Below are 15,257 nucleotides of genomic sequence, written 5' to 3' on the forward strand. Positions count from 1 at the left end.
AATCCCCTAGAGGTGAAATTCAAACAAAATAGAAACGGGGGTGGGGAAACAAACAAAAGTCTTTTACAACAAATATATCAAAATGGAAATTCAGGCCCCTCAAGCCTGAATGTTTCTGAATTTACTAACACCACTTTCTTGGCTAGTTGTTTTCTCTCTAATTGTTCTCATCAAGTTTAACAACTCAGTTTATCATTTCCACAAATTAATGAAATTGTACTATTGCTGTAGGTTCAGATCAAGTCTAATGTGTAAATATGTGGGTCAAGTTACAAATGGATCCTGTAAAAGGAAAGAATCAAAATGTCTGTCATTTAGATCCTGTTTCTTTGACAGTTGAACAGTTTTCATGCTTTCCTGCCTTACAGCCTTGTGTAGGCACAGTATTTGTTTTAGTGCATTTCAAAGCAGCAAAAATAGTCTCTCTCTATTCACAAAGCTGATTTCTGCAGTATTTTCTCTACCAAAGCTAATGAGACTTTAACTTCAATAAATAGTCAAATACAGACTTTCAAAGGATACCTGCTTGCTATTTTTCCTTTTGAGAAACTTCCCTTTGGTTTGAAGCCTGCCTAAGGTACAGTCTTAACATTACATTATCATGTCCCAAAAGCATTTTTTTGGAGATCTTTGCCTGCAGACTCAGGGTGTTCTGACAAATTTTGATCGTACGTTAGGCCAGACCTAAGCTCAAGAGGTCTTTTTTGCCAGCTCTGGACCATCAATGAACAGTGAATTCTGCTGCCATTCTCACTCATCCTAAGTTAATTTGGCAAGAATATCAGCACAGGGTAAAGACAAGAGGGTTTTTAATTTGCTTTGGTCCCTCTGGAAAATTATATAGTTACAGAAAGGTAAGCAAAGTAGGTATTTGGATATTAACATGGCAATATTTTGCTACTCTAGGCACAATTTATTCCTACTTCGCTTCTGAACCTGACTCTAACCTAACTCAAATAGGGGTTTCAAAGGTTTACTTGCAAATAGTTACATGCATCTTTAATGGCCTTTCCTCTCATGTTCACTGTCACTTTCTTTCCACACATTTTAACTCTGAAAGCTTTTGACTGTTTCTTCATTATTTATGACATTGTTGTGTCTTTTCTTGTGAAATTAAAAACTTCTTGCCACAAGAAGCTAGCTAATAATATGGCACATAAATCTTTCTTTCACAACATTTCACTCTGTAAATGCCAAAAATAAATAAATGGCCAAACTAACGCTCCTAACCATGCTTGGCATCTGACCAGCTTAATGCACAGAAAGGTTGAGATTACCTAAATACAGTAGCTAAAAGAGTTTGCAATTTATTGTATTGTCAACACCACACTGTTTGAAAAATAAAAAAAAAGAAAAAAGAAGAAAAGGAAAAAACCCACAATAACATACTTTTGTTTGGATACACTGACTGCTTCAATTAAAGGTAGTACATTGCAGCTACAGGGGAGAGACCACATGAAAATAGAGTACAAAATGATCTTTGAACTTGTCTCTCATCAACTGGTCATATAAATAAAAAAATACCATTAACTGCCAATATAAAACATATAGAACAATGTCTTTCACTCACAGTATCAAGGTTGGCTGCACATTATTGTATTTGCTGTAGTGTAAGTACATAAGGTGTTAATCCTCCTGGGCTGTGCTCAAAAATTATTTAACATTCAGACTATTATTTAGCATACAGCTGGTTAGCAGTTTTCCCCTAAAATGTTGGCTTCCATCCCACATTTTTTTGTTCTGGCACATACCTGGAGCTGTAAAGGGCTGAGTCCAGAAGCAGCAGCAGCTGCCATTGTTGATGGAATGAACTGCACAGGGTAGTTATCACCTGTCGGGAGAACAATGCGTGCAGGTTCAGACAATGAGCAGAGAATAGCAACAGACAAGTGCAAACAAGGACCTAGGATTGCCTGTGCTCCACAGCACTCCTTTAAGCCTAAACATCTGCAAAAACAAAAGGCTTCACTGGGCACAGACTTGCCATGCTCCCTTGGAACTTTTTTTGTTAGCAGATAGCTGGTAGGCAAACTGGCAAAACATAAATACGATGCTCGTGATTTTCATTTTCAAAAGCAAATGTTCAAATCAAGCGTGTAAGCCTGGGCACAGAATGGGCCTTAGAGCCACAGACATACAGATAAGATACTCCAGGAAACCCTAGTGGCTCCCAGAGGAAAAAAAAATTATTTTCACCATATGTCTGTTAAACAAAAGAAATTTGTTATCACCCAAGAATTTTCAGTCCAGTTTAATGAAGGATTTGTTATCACCTAAGAATTTTCAGTCCAGTTTAATGAAGGGTGATTTCTTTTTAGCGTCGAGTGGCTTCTGTGAAAGCTACCCAGTTGGCTCAATACAGGTTGAGGTTTCTTGTTTTCCTTTGGGGTTCTTTGTCTTGGGAAAACTCTTTAAGGTAGTCATAGAGAAAAAAAACTAAATCACTTCTTAAAATAGCTGGAAATACAATTTTAACTTTCTCTGAGATCTGGGAAACTACTGAAGTTGGTAGATTAGACAGTTGCTCAGTTACATGAAGATTAGGGTACTAATGTTTGTGTGTTCTGTTCACTAGAAATTGAAAATGTGTGCCATCTGCATTTAGGGGACAACAAATACTCGGGACTCTTAGTCAACGTACGGAGTTAAGGAAGGTTGAAATAATTTAGCAGTGTAATCTGAAATATAAAAATGAATATAGTGATGGATAAGTTACACAGTAAATATGATTTAATGGAATATCACTTTGGCTGAAGCTACTTATTTAAAGTCAGTATTATGTACAGTCTGTAGAGTTATGTACAGTTATGTACAGGCTACATTTTAACAGGCTGCTCTCTGTACATTTTTGAGACTTACAATAATCAGTCTACTTTACACAAACTCTTCCATGCTGAAAGCAGAATGTAGCAATGAGAGAAAATGCAGAAATGCAATATAATTTAATTAGGGCATTCCAAAAACTAGATTTTTTTGTGTCAACCCCCTTAAATAAATAACAATAGCTAAAATCTTTGCAGTCACTGGATTCCTCGGAACTCTCCTTTCTTACCACCTGAAGTTCTATTGTATTCAACTCAGTTAAAATATTTGGTTGCTTCACTTTTTTAAGAAATTGTACATGTCTAATCCAAAAGGTCTCTTTGCATCATATCCATAATACCTCATCAGGCCATTGAGCACAGTATGTGCTTGTACACAGTCCAGTAACAATTGGATTCTGATTGCGTATGGAGCTCTGCTACAATGCATTCACTAACACTATATTGTACTGGTGTCCTATGGAGTAATGTTCAAAATATCTCCTCTTATTTTCCCCATTCCATGAGGCTGATTTTAGTTTGCAATGATGTTGGTGAATTTTTTTTCCTTAAAAAAAAAAGCAACAAAACCCCCTAGATTATTTTCTAAAAGTGCTAAAACTGCCTCTTTATGGTTAAATAATTCCACTCATGTCTTTGATATTTATATTAAATTATCTGAATAAATAAGATCCTAATCTAAGTTAAATAATGTTTCTTTGAGAAATATCTTACAAGGTTTTTTAAAAAAATCACAAAGATGTTGAATTAATGATGCTTTAAATGGGGGGGAAAATAACCATCCGACTTATCAGCATGGACTGCCTTGCAGAACATTTTGGAGGCATTCTTTCTTTAAATATCATGAATTATTCATTCCTGTTCCACACAGCAATCTCTTCTTTCTCCCTCCCCCTCCGCATACACTTTTTAAGTTCAATACCAGTTGCTTTATTTGTACTAAAACATTTTCCATGTCAAACATATTTTAAAAAAAATCAAACTCTAAAAGAATTCCCTGCGGCACTCCTTTTTCACAGCTGTCATGCTCCTATGGTTTGAAATAGCCAGATATTTTATACCCACAAGCACACACGCGCATACACACAGAGTTTTTGGCTTCACAGTTAATTTAATAGTATCTTCACCACACCCTGTAGTGTTCTCTTGCTCACCTGCTGGCTACAGTTCTTTCTTTTATTACAGGAAAAAGAATTTTATAGTTATGCCATCTACTTGTATTAAAATCCAGTACTGTCCCTCTTCCCCCTCATTTTAATGTGTTAAATTATGGCTAAGTGCTGGTATGTTAGCAGCATCTTTGTGCTGAGAAGAAAAATTAATACTTGTTTAGTTCTGGAGTACTTCACTGACACCAAGCAGTAAAAGCAGAGCAAAGGTACTTCTTTCTCCCTTGAGCAAACTGAACATGTAAGGAATGCTCTGCTTTTCATTTTTAATTACAGAGGTACATATTTCCCCCTCTCATTTTCTCAGTGCAAGAATGGATGAAGAAGCTTCTTCATAGCTGGCAAGAAATCAGTCAATGTATTGTAGCAATTTTTTTCAAATTTGTTTCTCGATTTGGAATGCTTGCGTGAGGATCCATTCTTTTAAATTTGTACAAAAGGCAGCAGAACATGTTCAGACAGGTCTGCCTTAGGTACTGGTGTGTGCTGGTCTTTGATAAACAGGAGTGAGAAGAATGCTGGAAGAAGAAAATCTGTTATGTTTTGCAAACTGATCTGTTCAATCTCCTCACTGTGCTGATTGTCTATTTACATTTGGCTGCTGTTGTTTATATATAAATTGGTGTTTACAAGCCATGGAAAAGTATGCCAGACTTCTGTTTCGTTTGTCAGGTTGAGCAACATTTCCAAATGAATAAAAGCAGTGAGCAATTGTGCTGTGCTGTTCTACACAGAAATAACATAAATGTTTCTTTTTGTCTTGGATGAAGAGATGAAGCTTAGTGGACTTTATTTATAGGAGGTATAGACTTACCTTCCAGATCAAGGCTTTGTGAGCTGTGAGGAAAGAAGGATGTCTGGCTTGTGTGAGACCCAGAGTAGGGGGAAGGTGTTGCTTTATTACCCGTCTTTCCTAAAACACAATTGTAAGACATAAGCTGACTCCCCTCATCCGAGTTACAAAGCTCTTGGTTTGACAATGTTTTCCCCATTCTTGGATTGTGACTTAAAATCTGTCGCTTCACACATGGAACTCAAACTGCCGCTTGCACACTCTCCATGTGTACTCATAGGATGAAAGGAAATGGAGTTGGAAGAGCTGTAAGAGATCACCCATTCCAGGGCCCTACCCTTCCAGGCATAATGAACAGACCAAGAAAAGCGCATCTCTTCTCAGGGTGCTGTCAGGATACAGCAAGGATTCAGATGTACTGTGTACTCCCACAGTACACCCACACAGGGCATGTATTTTGCTTGTACAGATCCATTAGGATTGAGGAATATGTTAATAGAGGTAACTGGCTAAGGGAACATTGGACCATCTCCCCTGTCCAGTGATACTACTTCAGTTATGCCTTTTGTTCTGAGTAGGGTTTGCTGCTACTCTGCTTTATCACCATTCACATGTTGCAGCAAAATCGGTTTCCCCCACAATTGTCTGTCTGTGGGTAATGTTTGCAAAATTATGAAATTTGCAGATTTCCGTGTGAAGTCCTACCTGACGATACTGCCTACTACCACATCCAGCTTTTACCTCAGCATTTAGGAGTGAGGCACATATGGATTGCTACAACAGATCCTGAGGTTACGGATTTCTTGTTCCAACCAGTAAAACTCAACAGGGAACACGTGACAGGCTTTAACTCATTCCTGGGGAAATTCCATTAGAAACAAGACTCATGCAGCACCTCTGCCATGCAAAGACACAGAGCCAACTCAGTACACAGTTGATTTGGTGTGCACTTTCTGTTCTCACCTGCCAAGAGGAACAGCAAAAATAGAGTACTGAGCTATGTATAATCTAAACCACCTTACAGCTTTAGGAAAAACTTCTGAAACACCTCTTCCAAATGGAAACTGCAATGCTGGATTATCAGTGAAATCCAGCATATCTAAGATTATGTTAGTTATGTGGATTAGCTACCATAATCAAGGAGTTTAATTTGTTTGATGACAAATATCTCACAGTACTGGAATGTTCTGAGGTCCAGTCCAATGACAATAAGTCTGACATTTTTGTTTGTCATGCTTTGTCTACTACCACTTTCATTGATTTCAAAGGATTGATTTGTCCCAGTGCACGTAGAAACAGAATTAGGCCAAAATGTTGGCTCTCTTTCTCACTATTTTTGCCACCAGCCTAGAAAAACAGTCTCCATTTTCACATTGTATTGCAGCATAGCTAAATCTCTGGAAAATTATTTTTGCGTATAAAGCCAAATGACCTAGGTAGGCAGAAAAAAGTTGTTTCCTAGCCATTCTAGTCATGGTCTTTATACAGTTCTTGTATGAAAGATGAAAAAATGCTTTGAAAATAGACTGCAGTATATCACTCAACAAATCTTTTTAAACAGAGTTTTACTCTACTCAGTGTCTCTATTTTCAAAAATCTTTTTCAGAGATATTTTCCAGATGAGGTAAAGAAATGATATAACACAAAATATTTGCAGAAGATTATCAAGCAAAAGTGATCACACATTTTCAAGTCACATGGACTGTCATTATGCAGACAGCATAGAGACCAGCCCTCCCACTCTCTGCTTTGAGCAAACCATAGGTCTGTTTGAGCTCAGTTCAATGTACGGTCTGGCTCCTGCCCAGCATTGCTTCATATCTTTACTCCATTGTCATCCTACTTCCCTGTTCCCTCTTAGCCACAGAATTTGATGGAAGTAATACTTTAGTCACCTCAAGATGGAGGAGGAAACTGTCTTCCTCTTTATTCCACTCACTCTCTTCTCCTCTTGTCCCAGGGCACTAATGGGGACATGCTGATCAAAGATACTCCAGCCCACTAAGTTTTTCTGGATGCACGTGGTTGGTTAAATGAAGGGAAATTTGCACTGGGAGAGGAGGTATAATGGTACCCATGTTACCTACCAGTTCCAAGCAGTAAGTATAGTGGTCACAGTCAGAAAGCCATTGCAGTTGCTTTGCTGTACTCAGAATGCAAAATAATTCTATTAACCGTGTAGAATCTCTGGGCAAGTATTAGCTTCCTAACAGCTGCCACTCTCAGCTTCCCACTGGAATAAGTGGCAACCCCCACAACCAGGTACTCTACGAGGCTCGTCAAATGCCTGCAGGTCAATAGTCACAACAGTCATTTGAGATGCACAGCGCCCTAAAGTTTTAATTAATCCGGTATACAGTATAAATACTGAAATATGTATAAAAAATTAATTAGGTGGTCTATGCAGCTCTGATTTCTCAATTAGTACTTACCATGCCGGAAAATTATATTACATGACTTTGAGATACATAAGGAAGCATGGGACTTTGGGGATTTTTTTTCTAATGTAATTATTACTTGTCATCAGCACTTGCTAACTTTGGCCTGTTTCACCTCCTAGAACTCCAAAATATGGCAGGGGGAGGGTTACAGCCATCTCAATGTTATAGATTCTGCCAGGCAGTAGGTAACTCTCTCCTGGCTGGTTTTATCATAGCTGTATATCAGCAAGTTTTTAGGGTTTCTGTTCATAATGATCTTCTGAGCTCAGAAGTTCATGAGCATCCAAGGTATGTACTGGAAGGGTCTCAGTACCTAATAAATTCTCCTCTCTTCTACAGGACCTTCAATTGAGGGAATGAACTAGTGTATTTTGCTAAATAATATCATTTTATTTCTTCTAGGCATAGAGTTTGTGCGCAGATTTGCAGCAGTACTTGGTAACTGCTATCTTGGCATTGAACTAAACAGCCATGAAATTGGTTCCCTCTTAGCCCACGAAGACATTTCTGCATGGACATGTACAAATAATCATACCCCTGCTTGTACACCAAGGCAGGACGCATCTGGGCTCTCCTGTCACACTAACACTGATACGTCGCTTCCACTTCGGAGCTGGCTTATATCTAGCCCATTCTGCAGGCAAAGCAAAGTAAGTGACTGTGCACACAATATTTGACATTCCCTAAATGACACAGTCAGTTTCAAAAGCACTTAGTTCCCACTGCTCCTATTACTGAAATGCCTCTTGCTGCATTTTCTGAATGTCAGGGAAAACTGGCAGGGTCAAAACTCAGTCTTGCCTACATCAAACTGCAGTAAAATGAAATAGAACCTAGACAGGCAAGTTAAAAGCAAATGGTGAGTGTCTGAAGGGTTAATCCATCTTCTATCTTCCCTTAGATGTATGAATGAGTTTAAACTGACAGTTCTAGAGGTGAAAGTTTCATTTCTCACAAAAGTAGGAGAGTACAGGTAGTAGCAGTCAAGTTCATAAATATTCTTCAGAAATGACTTTGAAGAACCCTCTCTATGAAAGAGTATAGCTTAATCTCCAGTTTCATTAATTCCTTAACTACTGTGCCGAGAGTGCCAAAAATAGGAATTAATCAATACCAAGTGTAGTTACAGCATTTTTTTTAAATCACGATGTCTCTCTGACAGAAGCTACTGACCTGCCCAGCTACCTTTACTACATATGCTGTAGAATTTAATAAATATATTAAAGATATAAATATTCTCATTTCCTTAAAGCCACTGGGTATAATCAGACAATTGTAACTTCTGCTCTTTACTGGCATCATCTGCACATAAACCAATAACATACCAGCAAACAGCTTAGCAGTGTTCCAAGATATCTAGGTCTTGGTTTCTTCCTGCACTTTATTCTTCTATCATTTGTCATACACCTCTCTTTCTGCATTCTGGCAAGTTAAAAAATGTCCTAAAGCTGTATCACCTCCTATTAGAAGGTCAATAGGATCAAATTAGAACAGCTGAAGCCTGCTAAAGTGTTAGGATAGGTACTATAAGGAACACTTTAGAATAAGTGAAGAAATTTGGTCATGTGCAGGAAAACATGCTGGTACTCTTCTTCCTAAGTCACTGTTGTACCAAGAAGCCTACAGAGGCAAAATTAACACAACATGATTTAACATAACACCTTTCAGGCAAAACCAACAGCTAAGTCATTAGCAGTCACTCTACAGAAAGCATCTCAGATTAAAACAGGAAAAGCAAGGAAAGCGTGTGCTTTCTCTTGTGTGTGAGAAGAAAGATATTAGCCAGGGTGGTTAGACAATTTCCACAACTGGCAACTCTTTGTCTCTGTAGACAAAATATTCTTCAGTTTGGTCCCCAGCTGTTGTGAGTAGCCATCATCCTGTGCCATCTAGAGCTCTCTGCCTTTCAGAACTCTAGTAACTGCTTCCTGCATCCAGTGCACCAGTTTGTCTAACTGGAAAAGAATTTTGGGGTTTTTTATAAGTGAAAATAAGATAATATCTGGACAAAGATTCTGGTGTTTTTAAAGAGGAATCTCTCCAGACTAAAGAGACAGAAGGAAGCAGAACAAACCAAAATACTTGCTGAAATCCTGCTTGGCCTCACTTCATCTAATATTAAGTAAACTTGCTAGAAAGGATCTTAGGTTCAACCTGGCTTTTAATTAGCATGCTGTTTACATCATCTATTATGAGGCTTTACTTTGGATTTGACCCTGTTCCTGTTGCAGTCAACAGCAAAATCACCACTAACATCAGTGGGAACTGGATCAATGCTTTACTTTGTACATTTCATATTTAATGAATAAAAAAGAAACTGGTCTTTATGTTTTGTAGTTATTAGTTATCAGGTTAATATGCTAAAGGCAGCTTGACAGGGAATACTATTAATGAGCAAAATAAGGTTGCTGCTTCTGGACTGAGGTCACTTACAAAGAATGTACAAATGAAAATAAGGTTGACTTTTATTTACTTAACTATCTTCCTACATTGAATTCCTTTGGCAAAGTGTCTTTAAACATTTAAAGCCCTGTTTACAAGGAGGCTCTGAAAGTAGCTTCAAACCATTATATCCCTAATTGAATTCCCCAGGAGTCCTGTAAATTTGGAGGAAAAAAGAAAGAAATCATAACATTTGCTAAATCATCTCAAAACATATTTCACTGCAAGGTTATGTGACCTGTTATGAGTCTGAATAATGACTGGAATTGAGCTACTGAAACCTTTTATTAACCAGATTGAAATCAAACAAAAGGGTGAGAATTTTGGCACAAAAGACAAATATACTGAAGATAACAGGGTTAATTAAAGACGTGTAGCTTTTGTATAATAACACAGGGCAGACCAGATGCAAATTGCTAGCTAAGTGGGCCAATATATTTAAAGCAAATGATTTTGTAGGAAATAAAGGTAAGAAAATCATGGTGTTCAATAACCAATAGTCCATCCACCTCCTTCAATCCAGAAGTTTTTTTTCAAGTGGAATTGCAAAAGCTCCACATAATTTCCAACCAGCTATGCCTGCTGTGTATCATCTATATGAGACAGATCACACAAGAAGATACAGTTAATGTCTTAAAATGTGCAACAGCTTCACATCCCTATCAGCTTACCTGGTTTGTAAGTTATTCCGGGGGGGAAGAGAAATCCCTGCTGGGCTGCAGCAGCCGCTGCCAGCGTCCGCTGGTCGTGTGGAAAAATTGGGATCATGAGCGGAGGCATGTGACCCTGAACCTGCTAAACAGAAGAGAGCCTCTGATCAGAAATAGCACAAATTTGTCTTGACAGGTATTTCTCCAGTACTGATAGTGTTCTTGTGTTCACACAGTCCCAAAGAACCTTTGCCTTAATGCAATCCCTGCCAACTTCACATTATCACATCAAAGCCCTCACTAACATTGTTTTCCCTCGGTGTCAAAGGTGTAACAGTCTCAGTGAACTGCACGTTTTCCTGCTTCTTTCTGGTTCTCTATTTTTATTTTTTTTTAAATTAAAATTCCCTGTCCTGGCACAAGGCAAAAAGGTACAAAACATACCCTAGGTTTTTTTAAAAAGTAGAGTGGTACATATACCTATGAATTTTTCACAAGTTTTCTCATCTTTAGTCACAGACAGCAGAGTGACTAGCATTTAGAAGTAACCTAACACTGCAGTATCTACTTCAACGATCAAATTTCAGTAACCCTAGGATAATTTTAATTCTGAGATCTTACAACATTGTATTGTTCACATATATACCAACAACTCAGATATGTTATTTCCAAACCTCACCACAATACTAAATAGTTTTCTAGTCAACACCCCAACTCTTAAAGTTTAAGGCTCCAACATCTTTATTTGTCTCCCAAATAGACTAACATCCTCTGCCACACACACCTCACAATAACATATAAATTGCTTGTCTATCTGAGCAGTTTTATAGCTGTATGCACTATCATGTAGCTAGGTAATTATAGAGTTGTATTTAAAGACCAATTCAGAAAAAAACCCTACTATATCAAATTTAATTTGACCTTAATGAATGTATCAAAAACCACAAACAAGCCAGAGGAAATTCTTCACCTTATACCAGCTTTTGTATTCAACATACAGAAAATCAAAGATGTGATAAAATCTATGTGTTAATTTCCTAGTTCCTTAATTTGCACTACCTGTGTTTCAGAGACAGTGGATAAGATAACAAGGAGTTTTTATCCATCATGCCTTAACCCCAGAAATACCCAAGGGTTTGACTGTGATTTTTATGATTAGTAGTTAAGAAAATATATAATGGTTTATATATCAAAGCTAGTAAATGTAGGAAGAAATTTGGGGTTTAGGTAGAAAAGAAATTTTGCCCTCATCCTACCATAAATCGGTGGCATTAAATGCTATTAAAAAGTTAAAGTACACTTCAAGCAATTTTTTTCATTTAATTCCTAAAAAACTTTTTTGGTCAAATCCCATATGTTGACCTATGACATTGTTTAAATAGTGCCAAATTTTCTTGTCATATCCCCATTACTTTCACAACCATTGATGCAATGCAGAAATGCTACTGTGTGTGTCTGTGAGGGTTAATTTACCAACAACTCTTCTCTTGGGAAAGCCCTAAGATGTAGGTTAATAAAGGTCAAGCAAAAAATAAACACTTTACAGTATTTTTTGAATCCATTCCTCAGGAAAATCAACTTATAATAAAAAGGTCTTTGTGCAATTACTGCTATGGCACTGGGGCGTGAAAGAAACTAGCTTTGCGCAGCTATTTCTCTCATTTTAGCTGAGGTAAGCCTGGCTGTGTGTTTTAGGTTATGAACTAAACTTGGTCAGATTGGAGTTGTTCCCTATGTCCCACAACAGGCATTTACCTCTGACAAAATGGTGCTGGTTTTGCTGTGTGGTATTCCTACACACTGGCTCTACAGGAGTACACCAAACGAAAACCACAGGCTTTGTCTGATAGAAGAAACTATTGGAAGAAATTCCATACAGTACAACTTACAGTCATTTTCAGTAGTTCCTAACTAACATCTAATCAAATGGCACTAAAATCTTAAGAAATATCCCACACACACATGTGGGGATTTCCATGGGGTTGCAAAGGTACAAGACATCAACACAATCTTGCAAGACACAGGAGAGATCACAGTGAGTGCTGTGGTTCGAGTCATGGTGCATACATACCTATACTAATACTTCACTCCATTGTGCCTCAAAAATAATTCAAAACATATAATAATCAAATCCTACAGTGGTTATTCCCCAATGCAATCCTGTAGATTTGGATACTCTTGGCTGTTTGCAAACGGATTCTGTTTAAATTCTCAAATAAAAGCAATTTTTTAAGTGGGGAGAATCACTATTTCGTATTCTGCCTATCTGCTGTTCTTCCTACTCTGAATCAATGTAACTTTGACTAAAGGTTGCATTTAGGCTGTAAGTTTGAGTTTACATTTAAGAGAGTTATAGAGCTAGAAAAAACCTATACTGAATAGCAACCATTCCCTCCCATGGGTCTTCCCTCTCACATATTAAACACTATTCTTACATAAATATTTGTTTCACCCAGAATTATTATATTCACAGGTGTCCATTTTCAGAATAGGTCAACTGAAAAGCATAAATAAGCATTAAAAATGAAGAGAATGTAAAAGTGTCACCAATCATAGAATTATTAAATATATAAAATGAATGAGAAAAAATCCAATAAAATCTTTAAATTTTGATAATTTCTTTTCATGAGAGTTTTATTATGATGATGATGATGATTTTGATTTTACCGAGGGGAGGGAAAAATTGGGAGGAGGCATTGATTGATGTACTTCATAAAATCGGCTACATGCCCAGAAATTTTAATTGCTGAGATGTTCCTCAGGTCTTTCTGAAAACCAAGACGGTAGCAGATGCCTAAGAAATACTGACTCTGTCTCTTCCCATTCGTAAAAATAACGTATTGTTGGATCGGCACTTTCCCCTTTTGTCTCCTCTGTGCTGTCGTTGATGATGCCATTTCTTGCCATCTGCCCCAGAGCTTCATTAAAGATACATGAATGGACTAACTGGGCTGCTATCTTGTGAGGAACAGGTGCTATTGTTTGTCCCCAAAGACTTGCACTAAAGATCTCACTCAGAATACTTGAGAAAGAGCATCTGCAGCAGTCAGTCAGAGAGTAACTTGGCAGAGCCCATACTATGGGCTAATATGCAAACAGAGGCACTCAGGGGGACTCATTTTCTCTTTCATGAAGTAGGGGGTGGGGGGTGATGTGTGGTAAATGTTTGGTTTTGAACAATTCTGCCAGTCTATATTTATAAATAAGCTATACAACGTCTGGATGAAACCTGAATATATTCTTTCCAAAATTTGGTTCTGCTACCTTGAGTAAATTCATCTCTTATATAAAGCTACCTTATAAAATTAATCTTTGTTTCTATACAACAAGCTCAGGTTTAACTGAGTTAAACAAAAAAATCTGCCAAGATTAGGGAACTCTTAAAAGATGGTGTACCATTCCTTTAATATCCCATCACAACTCTGACGGCCCTTGGGAACTGATTACAGCATTTCCTTGCCTGAGATCTAAGTCAGGAAGCAACTTTAGAGCAAATCAGCCCTGATTAGTTCAAGAAGCAACTTCCAATTTGATTCTCCCTGAAATAATAAAAGCTGGTGGCCTGTTTGATAAGCTGGGCAAATCTGCAGTGCTTTGTCCCACAGTTGTGTTAATGCTAATCTCAGAAGTTGGCTGAAAAATCCTCCTTGTTAAAACGTCATTGATGGTTAGTATTGTGCATGGAAAATATAAGCCAAAGTGATATGCTATACAAAAATAATGCTTTGAAATAAAATGATCTGCCTCTTTTGGATAAGGAGCACAGCACATTTAGTGAGACCGAGGAAGAGCTCTGTCTTTAAAAACCAAAGTTGCCTCTACAATAACATAACATTGCAACCAGAGAAGTAAAGGCATTCAGAGAAAAGGGTGGCAGCACTGCAAACAAAAGCACAGCTCATACATTTTTGCTTAGCTGCAAGGATCACAGGTTTCAAGAGCAGTAATCCCACCCTATAATGGCAGATGAATTCCTCTTCCTCTAGAAGATCAAACTTTGAAAGTTACCTCCCTTTGCACAGTTTACTTCAGTAAAGGGCAGAATTAAGTGCCATATTTTTTCAGAGACAGTAAGCACAATCTTTATAATATTTCATCCCTTCTTTAAAGCTTATTTTTTATTACATCCAGAGCTAGTCTAAAATAGTGTGACAAGCTAAATATGATCTAATGCCCTAGAATAATCCAACATCGCTATGTGAAACAATTGCCCCCATCTTTTTTCACTGATAAAATCTCTGGAGCCTGTTCCCAACTTGCAGAAATCCTGAGATTTGTTTTGCATCTAAAAGACTACTCCAATATAAGCTAGTTGAGAAACCAATCTTTGAATTTACTGAGTTAAGGGCTTTTTTCTTTAGTATAGGATGAACAGAACCTTTTGTCATTGTGATGTTGCAGTCTCTGTAAGAATCTAAATCATTCACAGGGAGATTTAAACTTTTTATAGTTTAAATTTCAGTTTCTACCTAAGACATTTTAACTTCTTGAGTATTTGGTACACCCAGACTACAACTTTAACCTAAGCCATCATTGAGTTTAGAATTTCCACAGCAAAATGTGCTGGAAATTTTCTAATCTCTTATTTAGAAACTATAAAGTAATAGACAAGATTCCCAGGTAATGCCAGTAAATTAAGTAAAAATGTGCATTTTCAGAGTGCTCAAAATATGTCTTTATATGATAGAACATAGTAACTATAACTGGTAGCTGAACAGGTGACATTTTAAGTTGATTTATTTTAGAAATCTTAACGGTACTGAAAGCAGTGTTTGTGGTCCCAGAATTAGTAATGCAAGCTTTTAAATAGCCTGTATATTATATGTATTTACCTCATCTGCATTTTAAATAATCTTTATATAATACATGTCATATTACTTTTACATCATCATTATATCATAATTAGATTTTTATTTGTTTCAATAACTAGTGCTGGGCTG

General features: G+C 37.3%; 1 protein-coding gene across 13 annotated transcripts in view; it reads right to left on the minus strand.

Annotated features, from left to right (window-relative positions):
- SOX6 (SRY-box 6) overlaps positions 1 to 15,257 on the minus strand; it is a 379,857-nt gene that overhangs the window by 89,194 nt on the left and 275,406 nt on the right. For 8 of the 13 annotated variants that reach the window (XM_027651062.1, XM_027651061.1, XM_027651063.1 and 5 more), the window contains 3 exons: positions 10,339 to 10,462; positions 4,806 to 4,904; positions 1,752 to 1,831 (listed from right to left, as the gene is read on the minus strand). In XM_027651062.1, the coding sequence (XP_027506863.1) occupies positions 1,752 to 1,831; positions 4,806 to 4,904; positions 10,339 to 10,462 (303 nt within the window). The remainder of the gene's footprint in view (positions 1 to 1,751; positions 1,832 to 4,805; positions 4,905 to 10,338; positions 10,463 to 15,257) is intronic. The other 5 variants (XM_027651067.1, XM_027651065.1, XM_027651069.1 and 2 more) reach the window with 3 other exon arrangements.

This window comes from Corapipo altera, unplaced genomic scaffold (genome assembly GCF_003945725.1).
Source record: "Corapipo altera isolate COAL_440 unplaced genomic scaffold, ASM394572v1 78, whole genome shotgun sequence".
Lineage (NCBI taxonomy): Eukaryota > Metazoa > Chordata > Aves > Passeriformes > Pipridae > Corapipo > Corapipo altera.